Source organism: Coturnix japonica, chromosome 1 (genome assembly GCF_054131305.1).
Source record: "Coturnix japonica strain WE chromosome 1, WE-NBRP24, whole genome shotgun sequence".
NCBI classification, from domain to species: domain Eukaryota; kingdom Metazoa; phylum Chordata; class Aves; order Galliformes; family Phasianidae; genus Coturnix; species Coturnix japonica.
Window position 1 is genome coordinate 103638684 of NC_140663.1, and position 16674 is coordinate 103655357.

At 43.6% G+C, this 16674-nt stretch overlaps 1 protein-coding gene across 7 annotated transcripts; it reads right to left on the minus strand.

The window, feature by feature from the left end:
• Positions 1-15: 15 nt before the first annotated feature.
• Positions 16-16552, minus strand: XK (X-linked Kx blood group antigen, Kell and VPS13A binding protein). 7 transcript variants are annotated; one of them, XR_014946741.1, is made up of 4 exons: positions 14931-16552; positions 6429-6691; positions 2948-3931; positions 16-2123 (listed from the first exon to the last, which is right to left on the minus strand). XR_014946741.1 is itself a non-coding variant. In XM_015884462.3 (3 exons), the coding sequence occupies exons 1-3, from the start codon at positions 15173-15175 to the stop codon at positions 3108-3110; spliced, it is 1332 nt and encodes a 443-aa protein (XP_015739948.3). In that variant the 5' UTR covers positions 15176-16552; the 3' UTR covers positions 16-3107. The 7 variants fall into 7 exon arrangements, 6 of the variants coding, with proteins under 6 accessions (XP_015739948.3, XP_085405431.1, XP_085405424.1 ...); XM_015884462.3 differs by having other exon boundaries at positions 16-3931; XM_085549305.1 differs by having other exon boundaries at positions 16-3931; positions 6425-6691.
• Between the last annotated feature and the right edge of the window lie 122 nt (positions 16553-16674).

A 16674-nucleotide genomic window follows, 5' to 3' on the forward strand; every position in this document is an offset into this window, starting at 1 on the left:
CCAACACAATTTAAGTTTGTGTTTCAACATTTTAATGTGTTATTTTACAAGTATAAAAGAAAACATATGTTCTAGATCTTGCACACTCATATACATGAACAATCCTTACTGAGTAATCCTTTGTGTGACTCAGGACTACTGAAGTGAATGAAGTTTTTAACATTAGCCCTGTACCTTTTCAGTGACGTATACACCTGTAACACTTAAAAACAATGGTAAACTTGCATGAAGACATCACTCATTCAAACATTTATATCTTTCCTAGCTAATACTACCCTTCTTCCAGTGCAGCCACTGAGTGTAATAATAATAACACTATATAGATTGTCACTACTCTGGGGGAAAAAAAAATGCATTTCCTTGTATTATAGAACACTTTAGAAACATCAGCTTGATTGTAGAATACTGGTCTTAATGCAACAGAACATCTCTGTCTCTCCATTCAGCAGTGGCAGCACCACAAGATCAGAGCATACACAGAGCAGCAATACTGCCGGTCAATCTGCAATTGATGCTGAGGAGACATGAGGCACAGCTAAAGCAATGGCACTCATATTGATGGAGTGTTTAAGCTGCATTTGGTTGTTTTGCACAGCTAAGGCAAAGCCATGTAACAGCAATATAACCCAAACAATCTTTTTCTCATAATGTTTTAAATATTCAGGTTTCTATGCATGCATTTGAGGACGCCGCTATAAAAATAGGAAGTAATATGGCACATTCTCTAAAAACATGTATACACGTTAGCATCCATCATTAGTATGTGAAGTTAAATGTTATCCCGTACATACACGTACTGAACTCCCAGCTGCATAATTCTGCTACTGTTGACTCACCTGAAACATAAATATTTTGCTAGCTGACGTTTGTGAAGCTCCCACTCTTTTGAAATGGCAAACGCACAACAGGACCAGTGCTGAAGTCTCATTTAAAGACTTCAGAGCCCTCTTTATAGCTCCAAAGTAGTTCTACGTGGGAAACCACTTTGTTCTCAAAGACCAAAATTTTACATCTTTGTACATCTGTAGTTAGGCAATGATTGTAATGCATTGATCATCATCTATGAATTAGATATTCAGTTCTACCTAGGAATACCCCAAAAATTGCCTGTGTGCTGACATCACAGGTTTGCAAGCAAGGGACCATGTTCTCTATTGCTCCTTCAACTCACTATTTAAAAAACATAATAATCTGAAATACTTTAGAAAAGCACGTGGAAATACTGTACAGTACCCTTATATATAGAAGTAGAGAGAAATATTGTTGTGTTTTCAAGGAATTGCTTCAGTATTCTAACACTCCTCAGAGAGAGGAACCAGAGCAGAGATATTTGGTGCCTTCCTCCTGGTGAGCTATGTTCCTACAGTAAGTACACACCAATAGCTCACATTATCACCCACCAATAATTTAACTATATAACACACGTGAAGCAAAGTGAAAATAAAATAACTCGATTATAAAACAGAAGAAGACATTCATTTACAGTACAGTGAGTGAACAAAAAAATAAAAGTAGAGCTCAGCTCTTTGCAGTACTTCATGTGAAATCCCATCACAAATGACCTCAGACCCCAACAAGATGTTTCGAATAAAATGGTGTTGATCTGACCCCTAGTGAAGAGCTTTACATTCTCCATGACAGCAGGGCTGAAGTTAAGCTGAGGCACAAGAAGGTACTTTCAGTCATGAATTATTTTCAACAGTAGTCACAATGTGTCAAGTGCGGAAGAAACTCAAAGTGCTAAGTAACCGAAGTGCAAAAAGCTTTCACTTACTCTTTCTAAATACAGTTGTATTTTGTTGTATTTCCACTAAATTGTAGTTCTTGGTTATCCACCTGCTAAAGTTTTATCAGTGATTTGTAAAATACAGAAACACTTTCATCTGTGGTGATCTAGTGCATAGAAGAAAAAGTCAACAACTTCCATTTTCTTTCTTTCAGACTTCAAGCCAGTAGTACTTATGAGGTAAAAGATGCCAGAGGGTTTGCACTACTGATACCAACCCAGCCACAATTCAGTGTCAGAAAAGGCTTCATCTCAAAAGCACCTGCTTCATGTTCTACCAACCCCTCCAACCCTTCCGACAGTCAGAAGAGCACTTGTCTTTTCTAACTTTAGCCACCTGAAATGGAGACAGATAGTCAAATCAGCTGTCAAGACATATGGCTAACACAAAGTAGTAGGCCTTCAGAGAATGAGTCATGTCACCTAAGTCAACATTCTAAGAAAGGCTGAATCACTCACTGGAGATATTTCTTAGAGAGCACCTAGTTCACACTATCGACCAAACTGGAAGGTACCACAAGCTATGTGAAGTGAACGCCACCTTAATACCAGAGTATCAGACTCTGAAGTAGTATTTACTACTTCATTAAGTGATGTCAGTACACTGAACTGTTCCAGAACATTGCACTTACTGTGTTAAACTTAATTCCCTTAGTAACGAGCAGCAAACATGAAGAGTAAATTAGTGCATAAGCCAATAACACCTCTGTCCTCTCTCAGTAACAGTCACATTTCAGCATTAGTGCTAGCTAATTAGCTGTTTTCTTGGCAACCCAGGCTTACTGTGCATTGTAGAAGTTAATTTCTTACGCCACAGAGAGAAGTATTATTTTATCACATTGATTAGAGTCTAAAGTAGACTGCAATTCAATCAAAGCAGACCACAGCTACAGTCAGTTTATAGTCAAAGACTATACTCTGTGTCTGTGCGAGGGTGACATGCCATAATGACATCCTTTCTGAAATAAAACACGTTTCCTTACATCCTCAGATTTCCTGAGTAAGATGAGAATCAGGATAGTTTTTAAAGGATGTCTTCTATAATGATGTCAAAATAGGCACATGATAATAAAACTATGTGCAAAAATAAAAATCTGAAACAGAAGTCTACAAACAATGACTGCTCTCCATGTCCATACACAAACAGACAGGTACACATACCCAAACACAAAGTTTTCCACCAAGGTAGGTTTGTCACTTGTCATGCAGAATACACCTGCAGGAAAGAAATCCCATCCACAAGATACAATATCCATGAGGCCCAGTGTTCCCAGCAGCTGATCTACCACATTCCAAAGGCACAGACTTGCTTCCAGTTGAACTAGGCATTGGAAGAAACACTTTTATGAGGATTTCCATTTGGAGAATCTATCGTCTTGTTACTGCTCTGTGATGCGTCAGCATTTTCAGATGATTTCAAATCCGCCTTGTCTGTCAGGGTGGAGGATTTGGGAGACTTGCAAACAAAGCAGAATGTGAACCAGGACAGCAAACCTTCGGTAACGCTGGATGAGAACAGTTTTTTGCATGGGTGACAGAACTGGTAGAACACCAACATGAAGAAGATAGCCATACAGTAAGCTATCAGGAGCTGCAAGACCAACAGCGGGGCACAGACATATAAGTAGATATCAGTTTTATAGATGTACCACATCAGCAGGAGGAATGCGTTCTCGATGAATCTCAGCATATAATACACAGTCAATCGGTACCAATTTTGGGATTTGTTAATTAAGTCAGGATCATTGAGCTTCACCTGCACTGCTGACCAGCAGAACATATTAATGCCCGCATACAAGAAGGTAAGAAGGCACAAGACAATGGTAGTGCCGACCCTGCTCAGTGCCTTCTCTATGTTCTCAGGGAATGGGGACTTGCTTTGCCAGAAGAGAATCCATGGATAAAAGAAAAAACCAAAGAAATTCACTAGCACAACAGGGAGAATCCAGATCTGAAGGACTGAGCTGAAAAGGACCAACACTGTAACACGTGTAGCAATCTCAAAGCTTCTCCACATGAATATGCAGAGGTAGGCAGTTGGTTTCACACTGACATCGTAATCATCGTACTTAATCTTAATAGCCAAGATGTTGCAGCGTAAGGCGCCATATACAATTGACAGAAGAGAAAGGACCATAAAAATACCTATAAAGAGAAAAGACAAACATCACCATAGTGCAGAGCTGTTGTACTCATTGCACTTCTGGGGATTCCTGGTAGGGTACAAAGTAGAAAAAAAATAGAAAGCATTGTCTAAAAGCAGAAGAGGAAACAAATGGAGTCAAGAACACCACTATAGCCAAAGCCACTCCTGTGGCTCCTTTCGACACCTTCCCTCTCTTTTTGTATTCATTTGATAGCTGTGAGAGAACAAATAACCTCTGTGAGCTAATTAACCAAAAGAATGCTCTCAGAATTTAAAAACCAAAAGCACATAAAACAAGCAAACCACATAAACACACACATCTACTGGAGAAAGCGTGCTTCTGTCCTGGAACTCAGCTTGTCTTCTACTTTGCTAAGATGATAAACATTCACCTTACTGCCCAATTTCATTTTAGGGATGAGCTGCAATCAATCTCAAACTTGCCTTATTAACTCAAGCCTTTGAAAAAGGCACTTTTCAATGGGTACAAACCAGCCCATGCTTACTCTGGTTTAATATTGTAATTCAGGTCAGTACTGCCACCAAACCACTAGTTCAAACTTCTTGCTTCTAAAGTCTGTGATAAAGACAGATTGAGGCAACCACAAAGGGAAATACCAAAGAGTGACAATATTGTAGCTTTTACTTATCCCGCGAAAACAAGAAGTAACATTTCATAAAGAAAAGCAGCTTCCTCTGGAACAATCCAAAATCCTCTAACAGCTCCTATAAACATGGCATTGCTCTTCTTCCTTCCTACTCCCAGAAAGTGATACTTCCCTCAGAGGTGCACAGCTCCACAATCATCCATGGAGGCACCTCTCCACTTTTTTCTGTTATCTTGAATCTTTTCAAGACCTGGTCTTTTCCTCACCTCAGAACATGGCAAGAGGATGAGTTCTCCCCTAGGAGAGCTACATCACAAATATAATATATGTATAATAGTGTGCCCCGGTGACGCAGTGGTAGGAATGCCGCTTGCAACACCGGAGGCCTGGGTTCGGATCCCACCTGTGGCACAAGTGGTAGAAGTGCCGCTCTGCTACACAGAAGCTTGAATCCCGGGGGTTGGACTCGATGATCTCTAAGGTCCCTTCCAACCCACACGAGACTGTGATACTGTGAATATTACTAAAATCATATAGAATTCTTACTAAATTCATAAGAATTATATGATTCAGATAAGTATCTTCTTAAGCTACTTTTATGTACAATGTAATTTTCTAAACAGATATTCAGAATCCCTGAGAAAGATGGGACCTTTCTTACCTAGTGCAAGACGCCTGGATATCAAAACTTTCCCTTCAGATACAACTTAGACACTTAAAAACTATTAATAACCAAAAACACTTGAAACATGTTCAAACTATGAAAAATGTACTCCACTGTCAGAGCTTCATGAGCTAAAGAAAAGCCACTGTGGAATTATCTTAAGATATCTGGCAAGACCACCCAGAAAACACAATTTATGCCCATTAGGAAAGTGATACTATAAATATATAAATATATATAAATAGTAACAAGTTGAAGAAAAATCATATAAATGAAACTTCTCTCCTTGGAGACAACAGGCACTGCTATAATTAAAGATGCTCTTTATTTATTTATTTATTTATTTATTTATTTTAATAACCTGAATAATTTCATTTTTAAGTGGGAGGAAATTTCACCTCTTGGGATTATCAGTGAAAATAACTTCTATGCTCTTTGTGCTAAACGGTTACTGAAGCTTTAACTTCATGGTTTTTATCATAAACCTTCAGATTTTATCTTACTTTAGCAACTGTCTTTACTTCTCATCTTACATTCTTGGCAGACAAAGAAATGACAGTTTTGGAGGATGTCAGACACTTTCAAGTATCTGATCATCCAGATAAATTCACGTATGCCATGAACTACATGAGAAAGACATAACATTGCTCTGTAGGACAAAGTTTTAGCTAAAGGACAGACTGTGGTTTAACCTGGCAGGTGGCTCAGCAACCACACAGTCCTTTGCACACTGCTCCCCTTCCCAGTGTGATGGGGGAAGAAAAAAAAATCCATAAAGAACTATGTACTAAGATAGAAAAAGGGATAACAGTTAGGACTATGTGTATATATATCTGAATGCATATAAAAAGTGATGCACAAGCAATTGATCCCCAACCAATGCCCAGCTAGCCCCCTTAGCAATGGAAGAGAGGCAGATGAACTCCCACCCTGTTCAGAACTCCTTCCCCATGATGTCCTGTGGTACAGAATATCCCTTTGGCCAGCTAAAGTCAGCTGTCCTGATTCTGTTCCTACCCAGCTCCTTGGGCTCTTTGGTGCGAATGGCCTTGGCTCTGTACAGCACTGCTTAGCAGCAACTGTAAACATCAGTCTGTTATCAACACTGTTTTTCTCCTAGAACTGAAACACAGCATCATACCAGACAGCCTAAAGAAAACAATTCTGTCCCAAATGAAACTAAGACACCCACCAAAATATGAAGGTGGAAACAACTCTACCTACTTCTGGCAGCTGTGATCTCCTGCTGCAGGACGCAGATGTAGAGCTGGAGTGTGAGCTGTGGTGCTGAGCCAAGGAATGCCTGGATCACAGAGGCCCTGCTGAACGCAGACCTGTGGGTACACAGCTTGCCTTCAGCCTGGCCCACTTCCTTCTCAACTTCTTCTGAGTACCCGTCCTTGGGCATCTGCCTCTTCTTTGTGATGCTGACATAGGGCTCTTCAACTCTGCCGGCATGGAAGTAAATGTAAAAGACTTCCACACACCTATAAGCAAGTTAGTAAACAGAGTAACAGGAAAACAGGAATTAAAGCATAAGTCTTCTCACCAGTTAGTATCTTAAGACACCACATACTAAGCCATTAAGTCATCATTTATTTATTTATTTTCTTTTTTAAACAAAGCAAATTGTATATTTTTTCCTTCTGGTACATTTGCAGTAAGACAGACTTTGCTCTGCAAAACATCAACTACTGTGATGAGAGGGCAAGAATCTGGGAGTGTCCTTTGGGCTGCTACTAGGAATTGGACATGAGAGGTTGGGCTGCTTCCAGTGAGCCACCCTTGCCTTCTGCTGTCCTATTAAAGTTCTAAGACTAGTCATTTACCCAAATATCTTTTTCTCTCAGAGAGTGGTCAGGCACTGGAATGGCTGCCCAGGGAGGTGGTGGAGTCACCATCCCTGGCAGTGTTCAAGAGGTGTCTGGATGAGGAGCTACAAGAGATGGTTTAGAGGTTTGCTGTAGCTACGGTAATGGGAGGATGGTTGGACTGGATGATCTTGTAGGTCCTTTCCAACCTTGTGATTCTATCATTCGATGTTCACAAATTCCCAACATGGGACTCAAGCAGAAGGATTTATGTCTTCTAGTGTTAAGCATACACCTGTGACACAACAATCAAACTCCTCATATCTTTGCCCTAAGCAGAATATCTCAAGAAATTTGAGAGAGGCTCAGAGTACAAGTGGGTACAAGCACCGCAAACAGAGTTGGTCTCAAACCTTGCTTACCAAGCAGCAGTTCCAAAAAAGAGCCAACAAGCAATAGCAGCAGTAATGAGAACAAGCAGTTTAGCATCTCACAATTTATATTAGCCCATTTTAAGAATACATATAAACAGGAGCTTTATTCCTTCTGTTTCCTTAGATTTACTGCAACATTTAAGGAACATAAATGCCAGTATTGCAAGAATATTCCAAGAAGATGCAGTGTTTCCAGTTGCTGTGTCTCCTTGTTCTTTAAATACAGGTGAACCAAACTCCCTTGTTTACATAATGCCACACATTAATTTCCAAGAAAAGAAAGTGCCAGTGCATACATTCCTCTTCATAAATCAGACATAGTTCTAGCATAGTTTTATTACATGCTGCCTCTACCCACACATGGAGAATAATTCATATGTTAGGGAAAGAATGGAGAAGGGACAAAAGGACTGGCATCAGCAAGTGTTATTGCAGTGAGGGCAATCTGTGGCATCACTTTTGGCCACTGCTCCTCCTGTGGCTGGACAAGTACATTGTCATCTTCTGCTCTGTAAGCATCATCCTCTGATGAGGACAAAGCCATCTTCTTTCCATTGTGCCTTCCTGAGGTTCGTCAACTCCACCTGGCTGCCTTCACAGATTAATAGCTGATGGAATACAATATCCAAGTCTTCTGTAGGTCATATTAAACCCAAGAGTTTTTGTAATGTATAAATAGTAGATAAGCTTTATTTGAAGTATCTCACAATTACAAAGCATGGAGTTACGCCTGCCTGAGACTATTACTTTTAACTTCATTTTCTTTTCATTTCTTCTTCCCAAGAAGCATTGCCAATTCAGCATCTATGACAGCTCACAGACTGAACTGAAAAGCAGCCCTGATAAAAATTCATTTCCCCCCCCTAAATGGGTCACTGGCAAGTTTCAGCTACTCCAGATGGAGGGCAGCTTCAGTACCCTGTAGTACTATCCTTGATTCACTGAGCTTCATCACTAAAGCAACGTGAATGGCCTGATGCACTGGAGCCTCCATTCATAGTGATGACTTTCTATTGTCCCCTTGTTAAACTTTCAATCCCTGCCAGCTTCGTTCCACGTGAAAGAATCAGTACAGACAAAAGTAAAGTGTGACAAATTAATAAAGAACAACGGCTTATGAACTCAATACAGATTCTGAAAAGAACAAATTGATTTTGTCCCGAAAGAAAGATCCCAAACGTTTATATCTCACTTAGTATTCACAGCCATCTATTCATCCTGAGTTGAGGGCAGTATGAAGCTATTACGGAAAATGAGATCTCAGCATCAGCCTCTGAAGTCTTGCAGAGCATGATAAGAAGCAAGAGACTGTCTAGGGACCCATCTAACAAGTATGCAGTAATCCCATAAAAGAGGTGACAGGATTCACGGGACTAGTGACTACAGTAAATACTATAATCAACATAAAGATGGGTTTTGGAGCAAGCACGATTATTATTTATTAGCTAGGTATTAAGTAGCTGTGCACTGAGTTCCATTTTTGTGATGGGAAATTTTACACCCATGTAGGAAAGCACACGTTTCCAGTACACTGGTCTGACCTGCACACCTTACAGACAGAGGAGACTTTTAACTGAGCAATGGAGCTATAAAAATGACATGCACAAGGACTCCAGTTATCTAAGTAGTGATGCTCATCATCTCCTGAGCACTAACCATCCTAACAGGAGTATTTCTGGAGGTCATGCTTTCTGGGGCCAATGACAAACATATTCAAGACTCCAGCTTGTGCTACAGCCTGAGCAACTGCTTAAAGGTCTCCTTCACAATGAAGAACTCCAGAGGAGACCCAATTGCTCACTGTTCATTGCTGCTCAGGAAATAAAGGAATGGGAGATTCCAAGTTCTGCAGAAACTTTTGGTGAAGACTAATTTCTTTATTTCTTCTCTTGAAGTAATTTTAGCTCCTGAGTCTGTCCTACAGCTTTCACTGCTTTGCGCCCAGTGAAACTTCCCAGCTGAAGGCCTTCTGAAATGGATGAGTGTCCTTTGGAGAATCCTAAGCATTCCTGACTTGGAATAAACTTGGCTAAAATTACTTCAACATAAGAAATAAAAAAACTACTCTTCACCAAAAGTTAAGAGATGAGAAAAAGATGTGCTGCTTTCTCCCCTGCTGCCAAATCTTGGCAGAGGGAACAGCTATACTTTTTCAAGGACACTCATGGTGTCTGCAAAGAGTGATTCAGCACCAGCACATTCATCTTCCACACAGTCTGTAGGAGGAATGATCCTATCCTTATATGCCTGCTGAGAACGAGCACCTCGTTCCCTCTTTTAATCATGGATGTGAGGGTTTTCAGTACAGGCAAAACAATAGTGGTATGAAGAGTGTGCAATGAACATATGGAACTTCCCACCTTTAACAAGTGCTCTAAGAGCAAACGTCCATTTGAGAGGTCTATCCAGGTACGCGCACAACCATTGTACAAATGGATTTCTCTAATCACAGAATCACAGAATTGTAGGGGTTGGAAGGGACCTCTAGAGATCATGGAGTCCAATCCCCCTGCCAAAGCAGGCTCCCTACACCACGTCACACAGGTAGGTGTCCAGTTGGGAGTTATAACTCCGTTTCTAACAAATTCATTTTCTTTAGCTAGGTGTGCAAAGACTTATTGCTCCTATAGAATTTCCTATCTGTGTAAGATAAAGATTTGCTCCTCACTCATCGTCCTACCTTCCATCTGCACTGACTTTCTGTTCATTGTATCCTGGACATCTAATGTGTCTGCTCAAGGATAAAGAAAAAACCAACCTGAAGAGGCTCTAAGTAAATTCACCCCATCTGGAGAAGAGGGTGATGCATCAACAGTTGTGAAGTTTAGAGCTAGCTGGCTCTCCTAAAGTCTCGTCTGCCAATGGAAGTCCTACACAGAAAAGAGTCTTTTAGACCTGTGCTATTCTGAACTACCAAGCAGGTCACAGAACACCCGCAAGGGATAAGACATTGCACAACACGTGTGAAGCAATACCTGTGCAACTATAGCTTAGTTAATTCCAGACTGCTGAATTAGGCGCCCAAGGCATTAATGACTGATAATTTCAGCCCACCAGCAGCTTATTACATTATTTTTTTTATTCTTTATTTTCCTGTAGCTCCAGAATCTAACTTTGGTCATAACATCTCCCCTGGCAGTGTTATAAACCTCTTCCCCTCTCTCTTTTGCTGCTGTCCACATGGTACCTACGCATACATATCATTCTACTTCTACTTTGTGCCTTTAGAAACTAGATCTTATCCCATCAAAAGTCTTGTGTTTACCCTTATCCCATTAAACTCTGGGAAAAACAGTCATCAGTGTTGTACGTATGGATCTGTTTCATATTTGCTTTCAATTCATTTTCTCCACAAGAGAAGTTCATTTGGCAGACAGAACCAGCTCCTGATTGCATGTTCCTTGTGAGCAGAACTCTCTTCTTAGCTAACAAAGCACTTCAAGACACTAGAAACCACTTAGCTTTCCTCTTCCTTTCCCTCAGAAGGAGGCACCATGAGCCTCTTATCGATATGTCACTCTAGTACTGTCTTCAGAAAGTCAGACAGTAAGAAATGACAATGTCCAGCTGACTTATAGTATAATAGCACCAACACCATCAGCCCTGACTTTTTACTTGCTGAATATCTGCACTCTGTAGTTCACCCCCTCACTAACTCACTGAATAGAAAAGGGAAGACAAGTTAACGGTGGTTTCTTCACAAAAGTTCTTTAAACAAAATCTCAAGTGTGGATCAATACACAAGCAAAAATACACATCCAGCTATTACTTACCGGAATTGCTGAAACACCTGAAATCTTGAGACAATATTTGTGTTCCTTTATAAAGAAACTGTTCTTCTTGGGGAGTGGGAGAAAGAACTCCAAAAGGGCAAGCGAACAGTTCAGGTGAAGCAAGTGTCCTCTCCAGGAAGAGTGAAGTGCCCTAATTTCAGTGCAGGACAGTGAGTGCCTCCAGAACAGGTGGAGCGTGGGTGTCTGGAGAAGGTGGTGGCACATAAGAAGGTTTCATAAGAAGATGTATGTTTTTTTTCCCCAGTCATGTTGAGGATTCTAAATAATCTGGACCATTTGGCTTGCTGAACTAAATATGCTCTCTGTCTCCTACCATGATACTCTCATACTGCTCTCCAATTTTTTTCCCTCTAAAAATTAAATTTAAATGGAGAAAGATGTCCAACTTAAAAGATTATGGAGTAATCACACACGTGCACAGGTTATCTATAAACCAGAGCACTGCTGTCTGTATTTGAGTCTGAACAGAAAACCATTAAACAACCCGGATCATCTCACAAATGCAAGCGAGATGGTTAAAAAGCTAATGTGAGCTCCTTAAAGCCTGCCAAGGCAGGCTGCTCTATATTGAATTATACCATGTTGCACAGCCTCCAGGCTGTTTAATATTTCCTTCTGATGCTGCCAATGGGCAGAGCTTGGACAGCTCTACTGCTCATGGGTCCTATTTGAATTAATTTAACCCAGCACTCCCAAAAAGGATGCCGAGCTGTGGCAGTGAGGAGCAGGATTCCTGCTAACAAGAGATCAAATGCAGACCACGGTGTGAAGCTTCATGCTGGGGACCCCTAGAGACCATTGGGTGTAAGTTGCTTTGAGAAGAAAAAACAAAAACAACCAAATCAACGTGTGTGGGGATAGGACTAGGGGTAATGGGATGAAACTACGGCATGGGGAGTTCTGCACAAATGTGTGCAAGAACGTCTTTACAGTGAGGGTGACGGAGCACTGGAACAGGCTGCACAGGGAGGTGGTGGAGTCTCCTTCTCTGGAGATATTTAAGACCCGCCTGGATGCCTACCTGTGTGACGTGGTGTAGGGAGCCTGCTTTGGCAGGGGGGTTGGACTCCATGATCTCTGGAGGTCCCTTCCAACCCCTACAATTCTGTGATTATGTGATCCTGTGAACGTTGGGTAGACAGGTAAACAAACCAAAAGCCCTTCTGAAACAAGGTAGCAGGTGACTAACGGTAGGGCTCTTCCATTCCAAGTATCACAGATGGGACAAAAAAGTGACAGGGACATTGTTTATCTTCAGTTTGCAGTAGTAAAAGCTATATGTGCTGTATCCAAGTAAGCTGATGCATTTCTCTGAATCTAAGTTGCTCCAATGGAGGTTCAGGTTGGATGTTGAGAACAATTTCTCCTCAGTAAGAGCAGTGCTGCAGTGGCACAGGCTGCCCAGGGAGGTGGTGCAGTCACCATTCCTGGAGGTGTTCAAGAGCCGTGTGGATGTGGCACTGAGGGACATGGGCAGTGGGCATGGTGGGGGTGGGCCAACATTGGACTAAGTGATCATAGAGGTCTTCTGCAACCTTAATGATTCTATGATTCTAAAGACAGGCTGTATCCTAACAAACTCTTCCCTTAATTTGTAGAGTTCTTTCGCGAGAAGAAAGCTTGTCAAGTGACACGCTCATTCTGCCCTCTGTTTATTAATCATCATTATACAAGTTATCCTGGTTCTAGAGAGGCAGGCTAACATGTCACCCTGTACTGCACGTATGCTGCTGGGGAACAGTGACCCAAGCATACTGTAATACTTCTGGAACACCTCCAAGCCTTCTGGAGGTCACTGTGGTAAAGGAAAACAAAGAATGTTTTTACAAATACATTACTAGTAAGAGGAGGGCTAAGGGGAATCTCCTGTCCTGTTTAATATCTTTATTGATGATTTGCATGATGGAACTGAGTGCACCCTCATTAAGTTTGCAGGTGACACCAAGTTGGAGGGAGGCACTGATCTGCCTGAGGATAGCATGGCCCTTGCAAGGGATCTGGTCAGGCTGCATTGACGGGCTGAGGCCAATGGGATGAAGTTTGACAAGAACAAGTGCTGGTTCCTGTACTTTGGCCACAACAACCCCAGGCAACACTACAGGCTTGGGGCAGAGCAGCTGGGAAGCTGCATGGAAGAAAAGGATCTGAGGGTATCAGTCAATGCTCAGCTGAATGTGAGCCAGTGGTGGGCCCAGCTCAACAGCATCCTGACTTGTATCAGAAATAGTGCAGTCAGCAGGAGCAGAGGTGGTGAGGCCACACCTTGAGTGCTGTATTCAGTTTTGGAATCCTCACTACAAGACTGACATCAAGGCTCTGGGATATGTCCAGAAAAAAGCAGTGAAGCTGATGAAGGATTTTATGGGGAGTGGCTGAAAGAACTGGGATTGTTTAGTTTGCAGAAGAGAAGGCTCAGGGGAGACCTTAACACTATATCTGCCTAAAAAGAGGTGAGGGTTGGCCGCTTTTCCCAGGTAACAGAGATAGGATGAGAGGGAGTGGCCTCAAGTTGTGCCAGCGGAGGTTCAGGTTGGATATAGGAAACAATTTCTTCTCAGGAAGAATGGGGAGGCACTGGAACAGGCTGCCCAGGGAGGTGGTGGAGTCACTGTACCTGGAGGTATTTAAGGAAAGGATACAGATGTAGCACTTGGAGACATGGTTTAGTGAGCAATGTTGGTGGCAGGTGGATGATAGGAATAGATGTTCTTGGAGGTCAATCATTAAGGTCAGCCTTAATGATTCTATGAATGGAAGCAAGAAAACCTTGGAGAAGGTGCAGGGCTGGTGACTCACATACACTGCAGCCTGCATGAAAGTGAGAGGGCTTCCAGATGCCCACTGTTTATTTACAGTAATGACGGCATCTGGGAGTTCACTGACATGGAAGAATTTTCTATGAAAGATAAGGAAAGGGAAAGTGAAATCAGGCTTGGTTAAGGCTGATACAGAGGTCTATGACTTTTCCAGAGAGATAGAAAGAAAACCCTCTAATTTGTCACTGCTGTTTATGCCCTTTATTTGTTTCTTCACATCTCCCAGCTCAAGCTTTTTTTTTCCCCTAAAGATCTTTTCCACCACAAGTTGAACTTAGGCTGAAAATTCTCCAAAAGCCATTTGGGGTAAAAAACTCACTTTCCGAAAGAGCATTACCACTAATTCCAGCACACACAGAAGGGCTCCTCACTATCACTGTCTTGCACTAGAGGAGGTATCTTTTATCTCTTGGAAGTAACCTTGCAGCATGCAGATAGGGATAACACAGCAGTGAATAAGTACAACCATCGGACAGCTTACCTCATCTGCCAAAAGCCATGTGGACAAGAAATAAACGCAGCACACAAGGGAAGGAAGAAGGGAATGGAGAAGGGGAGGAAGAAGGGGAGGAAGAAGGGAAGGAAGAAGGGGAGGAAGAAGGGAAGGAAGAAGGGGAGGAAGAAGGGGAGGAAGAAGGGGAGGAAGAAGGGGAGGAAGAAGGGGGCACACAACGAGGCTCTGTGGGGAGGAGCTGCCACCAGCGTCACGGAAAGCAGTTAACCTATTTTCCCCACCGGTAAGTAAGTGTTTACTGAAGATGAGCAGCACCGCGCCCCTCTGCCTCAGGACGTTAAGAGCAGAGATAAGGAAAATACACACACACACACAGACATATCCGCAGCCCCTGGCAGACGCGGGGCACTCACCGACCTGACGAGCGGCCCCAATTGCAGCAGGTGCAGCAGCAGCACCAGCGGCCGGTCGCGGCTCACGTCGCGGTGGATGAAGACCAAACTGAGCTGCACCAGCGCGCAGGGCAGCAGGGCGAACAGCAGCGTCAGCCACTGCCACATGCGGTCCCCCGCCGCCCGGTACGCGCCGCTCAGGCACAGCGCGGTCGCCGTCTCGGCCACGAAGAGGACGAGGGAGATGAGGACGGAGCCCGGGAATTTCATCGCCGCCCTCCACAGCCGCCTCACGCCCCGCGGCCCGGCGCTCCCAGCCCAGTGCCGCCGGCGCCCGCTAGAGGGAGCAGCGCTGCCCGCAGCCGCCGCCTGCAGCCCTAAGGGGGGCGGGGGCCGCAGAGGCGCGGTCCGGCCCTGCGCGCTGGGCGCTGGCGGAGCATGGGGGACAGTGACCCCACACTGGCCCTTCCCCACCCGAGCCCAGAGGGCAGGAGGAGCCTTTGTAGTGTATCACCCTGAGTCTGAGCGCCTGGTACTACACTGGGAGTCCCGCTGGGCTGGCAGATGGTGCCTGCGTCGGTCTTCGGTCACTGCCGCTTCCCTCTGCATCTCGGTGCGGGCGGGTGGTTCTCGCCCGGCTGGCTGTGGTGCCTCTCTCGCACGTCCTGCATACAGGAGACAGGCTCTTCAGCAGGGTCTGTGGCGACAGGACGTGGGGTTTCAAACTAGAAGAGGGGAGATTTAGATTGGATATATGGAAGTCAGTACAAAAAAGACAGGGATCTCTTGGAAAGAGTCCAGCAAAGGGCCACAAAGATGGTGAAGGGCCTGGAGCATCTCCCCTATGAGAAGAGACTTAGGGAACTGGGTCTGTTTAGCCTTGAGAAAAGAAGGCTGAGAGGGGACTTGATCTGGGTTTATAAATACCTGAGGTGTGGGAGCCATAGTGATGAGTCTGGTCTCTTTTCAGTAGTGCGTGGGGTAGGACTAGGGGTAATGGGATGAAAGTACAGCATAGGAAGTTCCGCACAAATGTGTGGAAGAACTTCTTTACAGTGAGGGTGACGGAGCACTGGAACAGGCTGCCCAGGGAGGTGGTGGAGTCTCCTTCTCTGGAGATATTCAAGACCCGCCTGGACGCCTACCTGTGTGACGTGGTGTAGGGAGCCTGCTTTGGCAGGGGGGTTGGACTTGATGATCTCTAGAGGTCCCTTCCAACCCCTACAATTCTGTGATTCTGTGAAGTTTTTTGCAGTACTGGTGGTGAGGTGCTGGAACAGGCTGCCCAGAGGTGGTGGATGCTCTGTCCCTGGAGACACCCAAGGTCAGGCTGTATGGGGCTCTGGGCACCGTGATGTAGTTGTAGGTGTCCCTGTTCATTGCAGGGGAATTGGACCAGATGGTTTTTAAGGGTCCATTAGAACTCAGACGACTCAGTGATTGTATAATTTAAATGCTCTAGTGCTCCTCACTGGGAATGGTGAGGTTTTGTGGAGAGGCCACCAGTGATGCATACTCCATGTAATGGGACAGAAGCTAAGTGAAAACAAACAGCAAAGTGACAAGCTTTAACCTCCAGGCCAAAAGCAGCCCATCTCCTGTTATCTCCTGTGACACTACCATGGGATAGCTCTGATGAATCCCCATCTGCAGCCTGAATACTTTACCTCATTATCAGACAAATTATATTAACAGCGATAACACACCACCACTGGAAGTCTTGGAGCCCTGAGTCACTACTGCTTCAGAAAGAAAAGCTGCCGTCACTA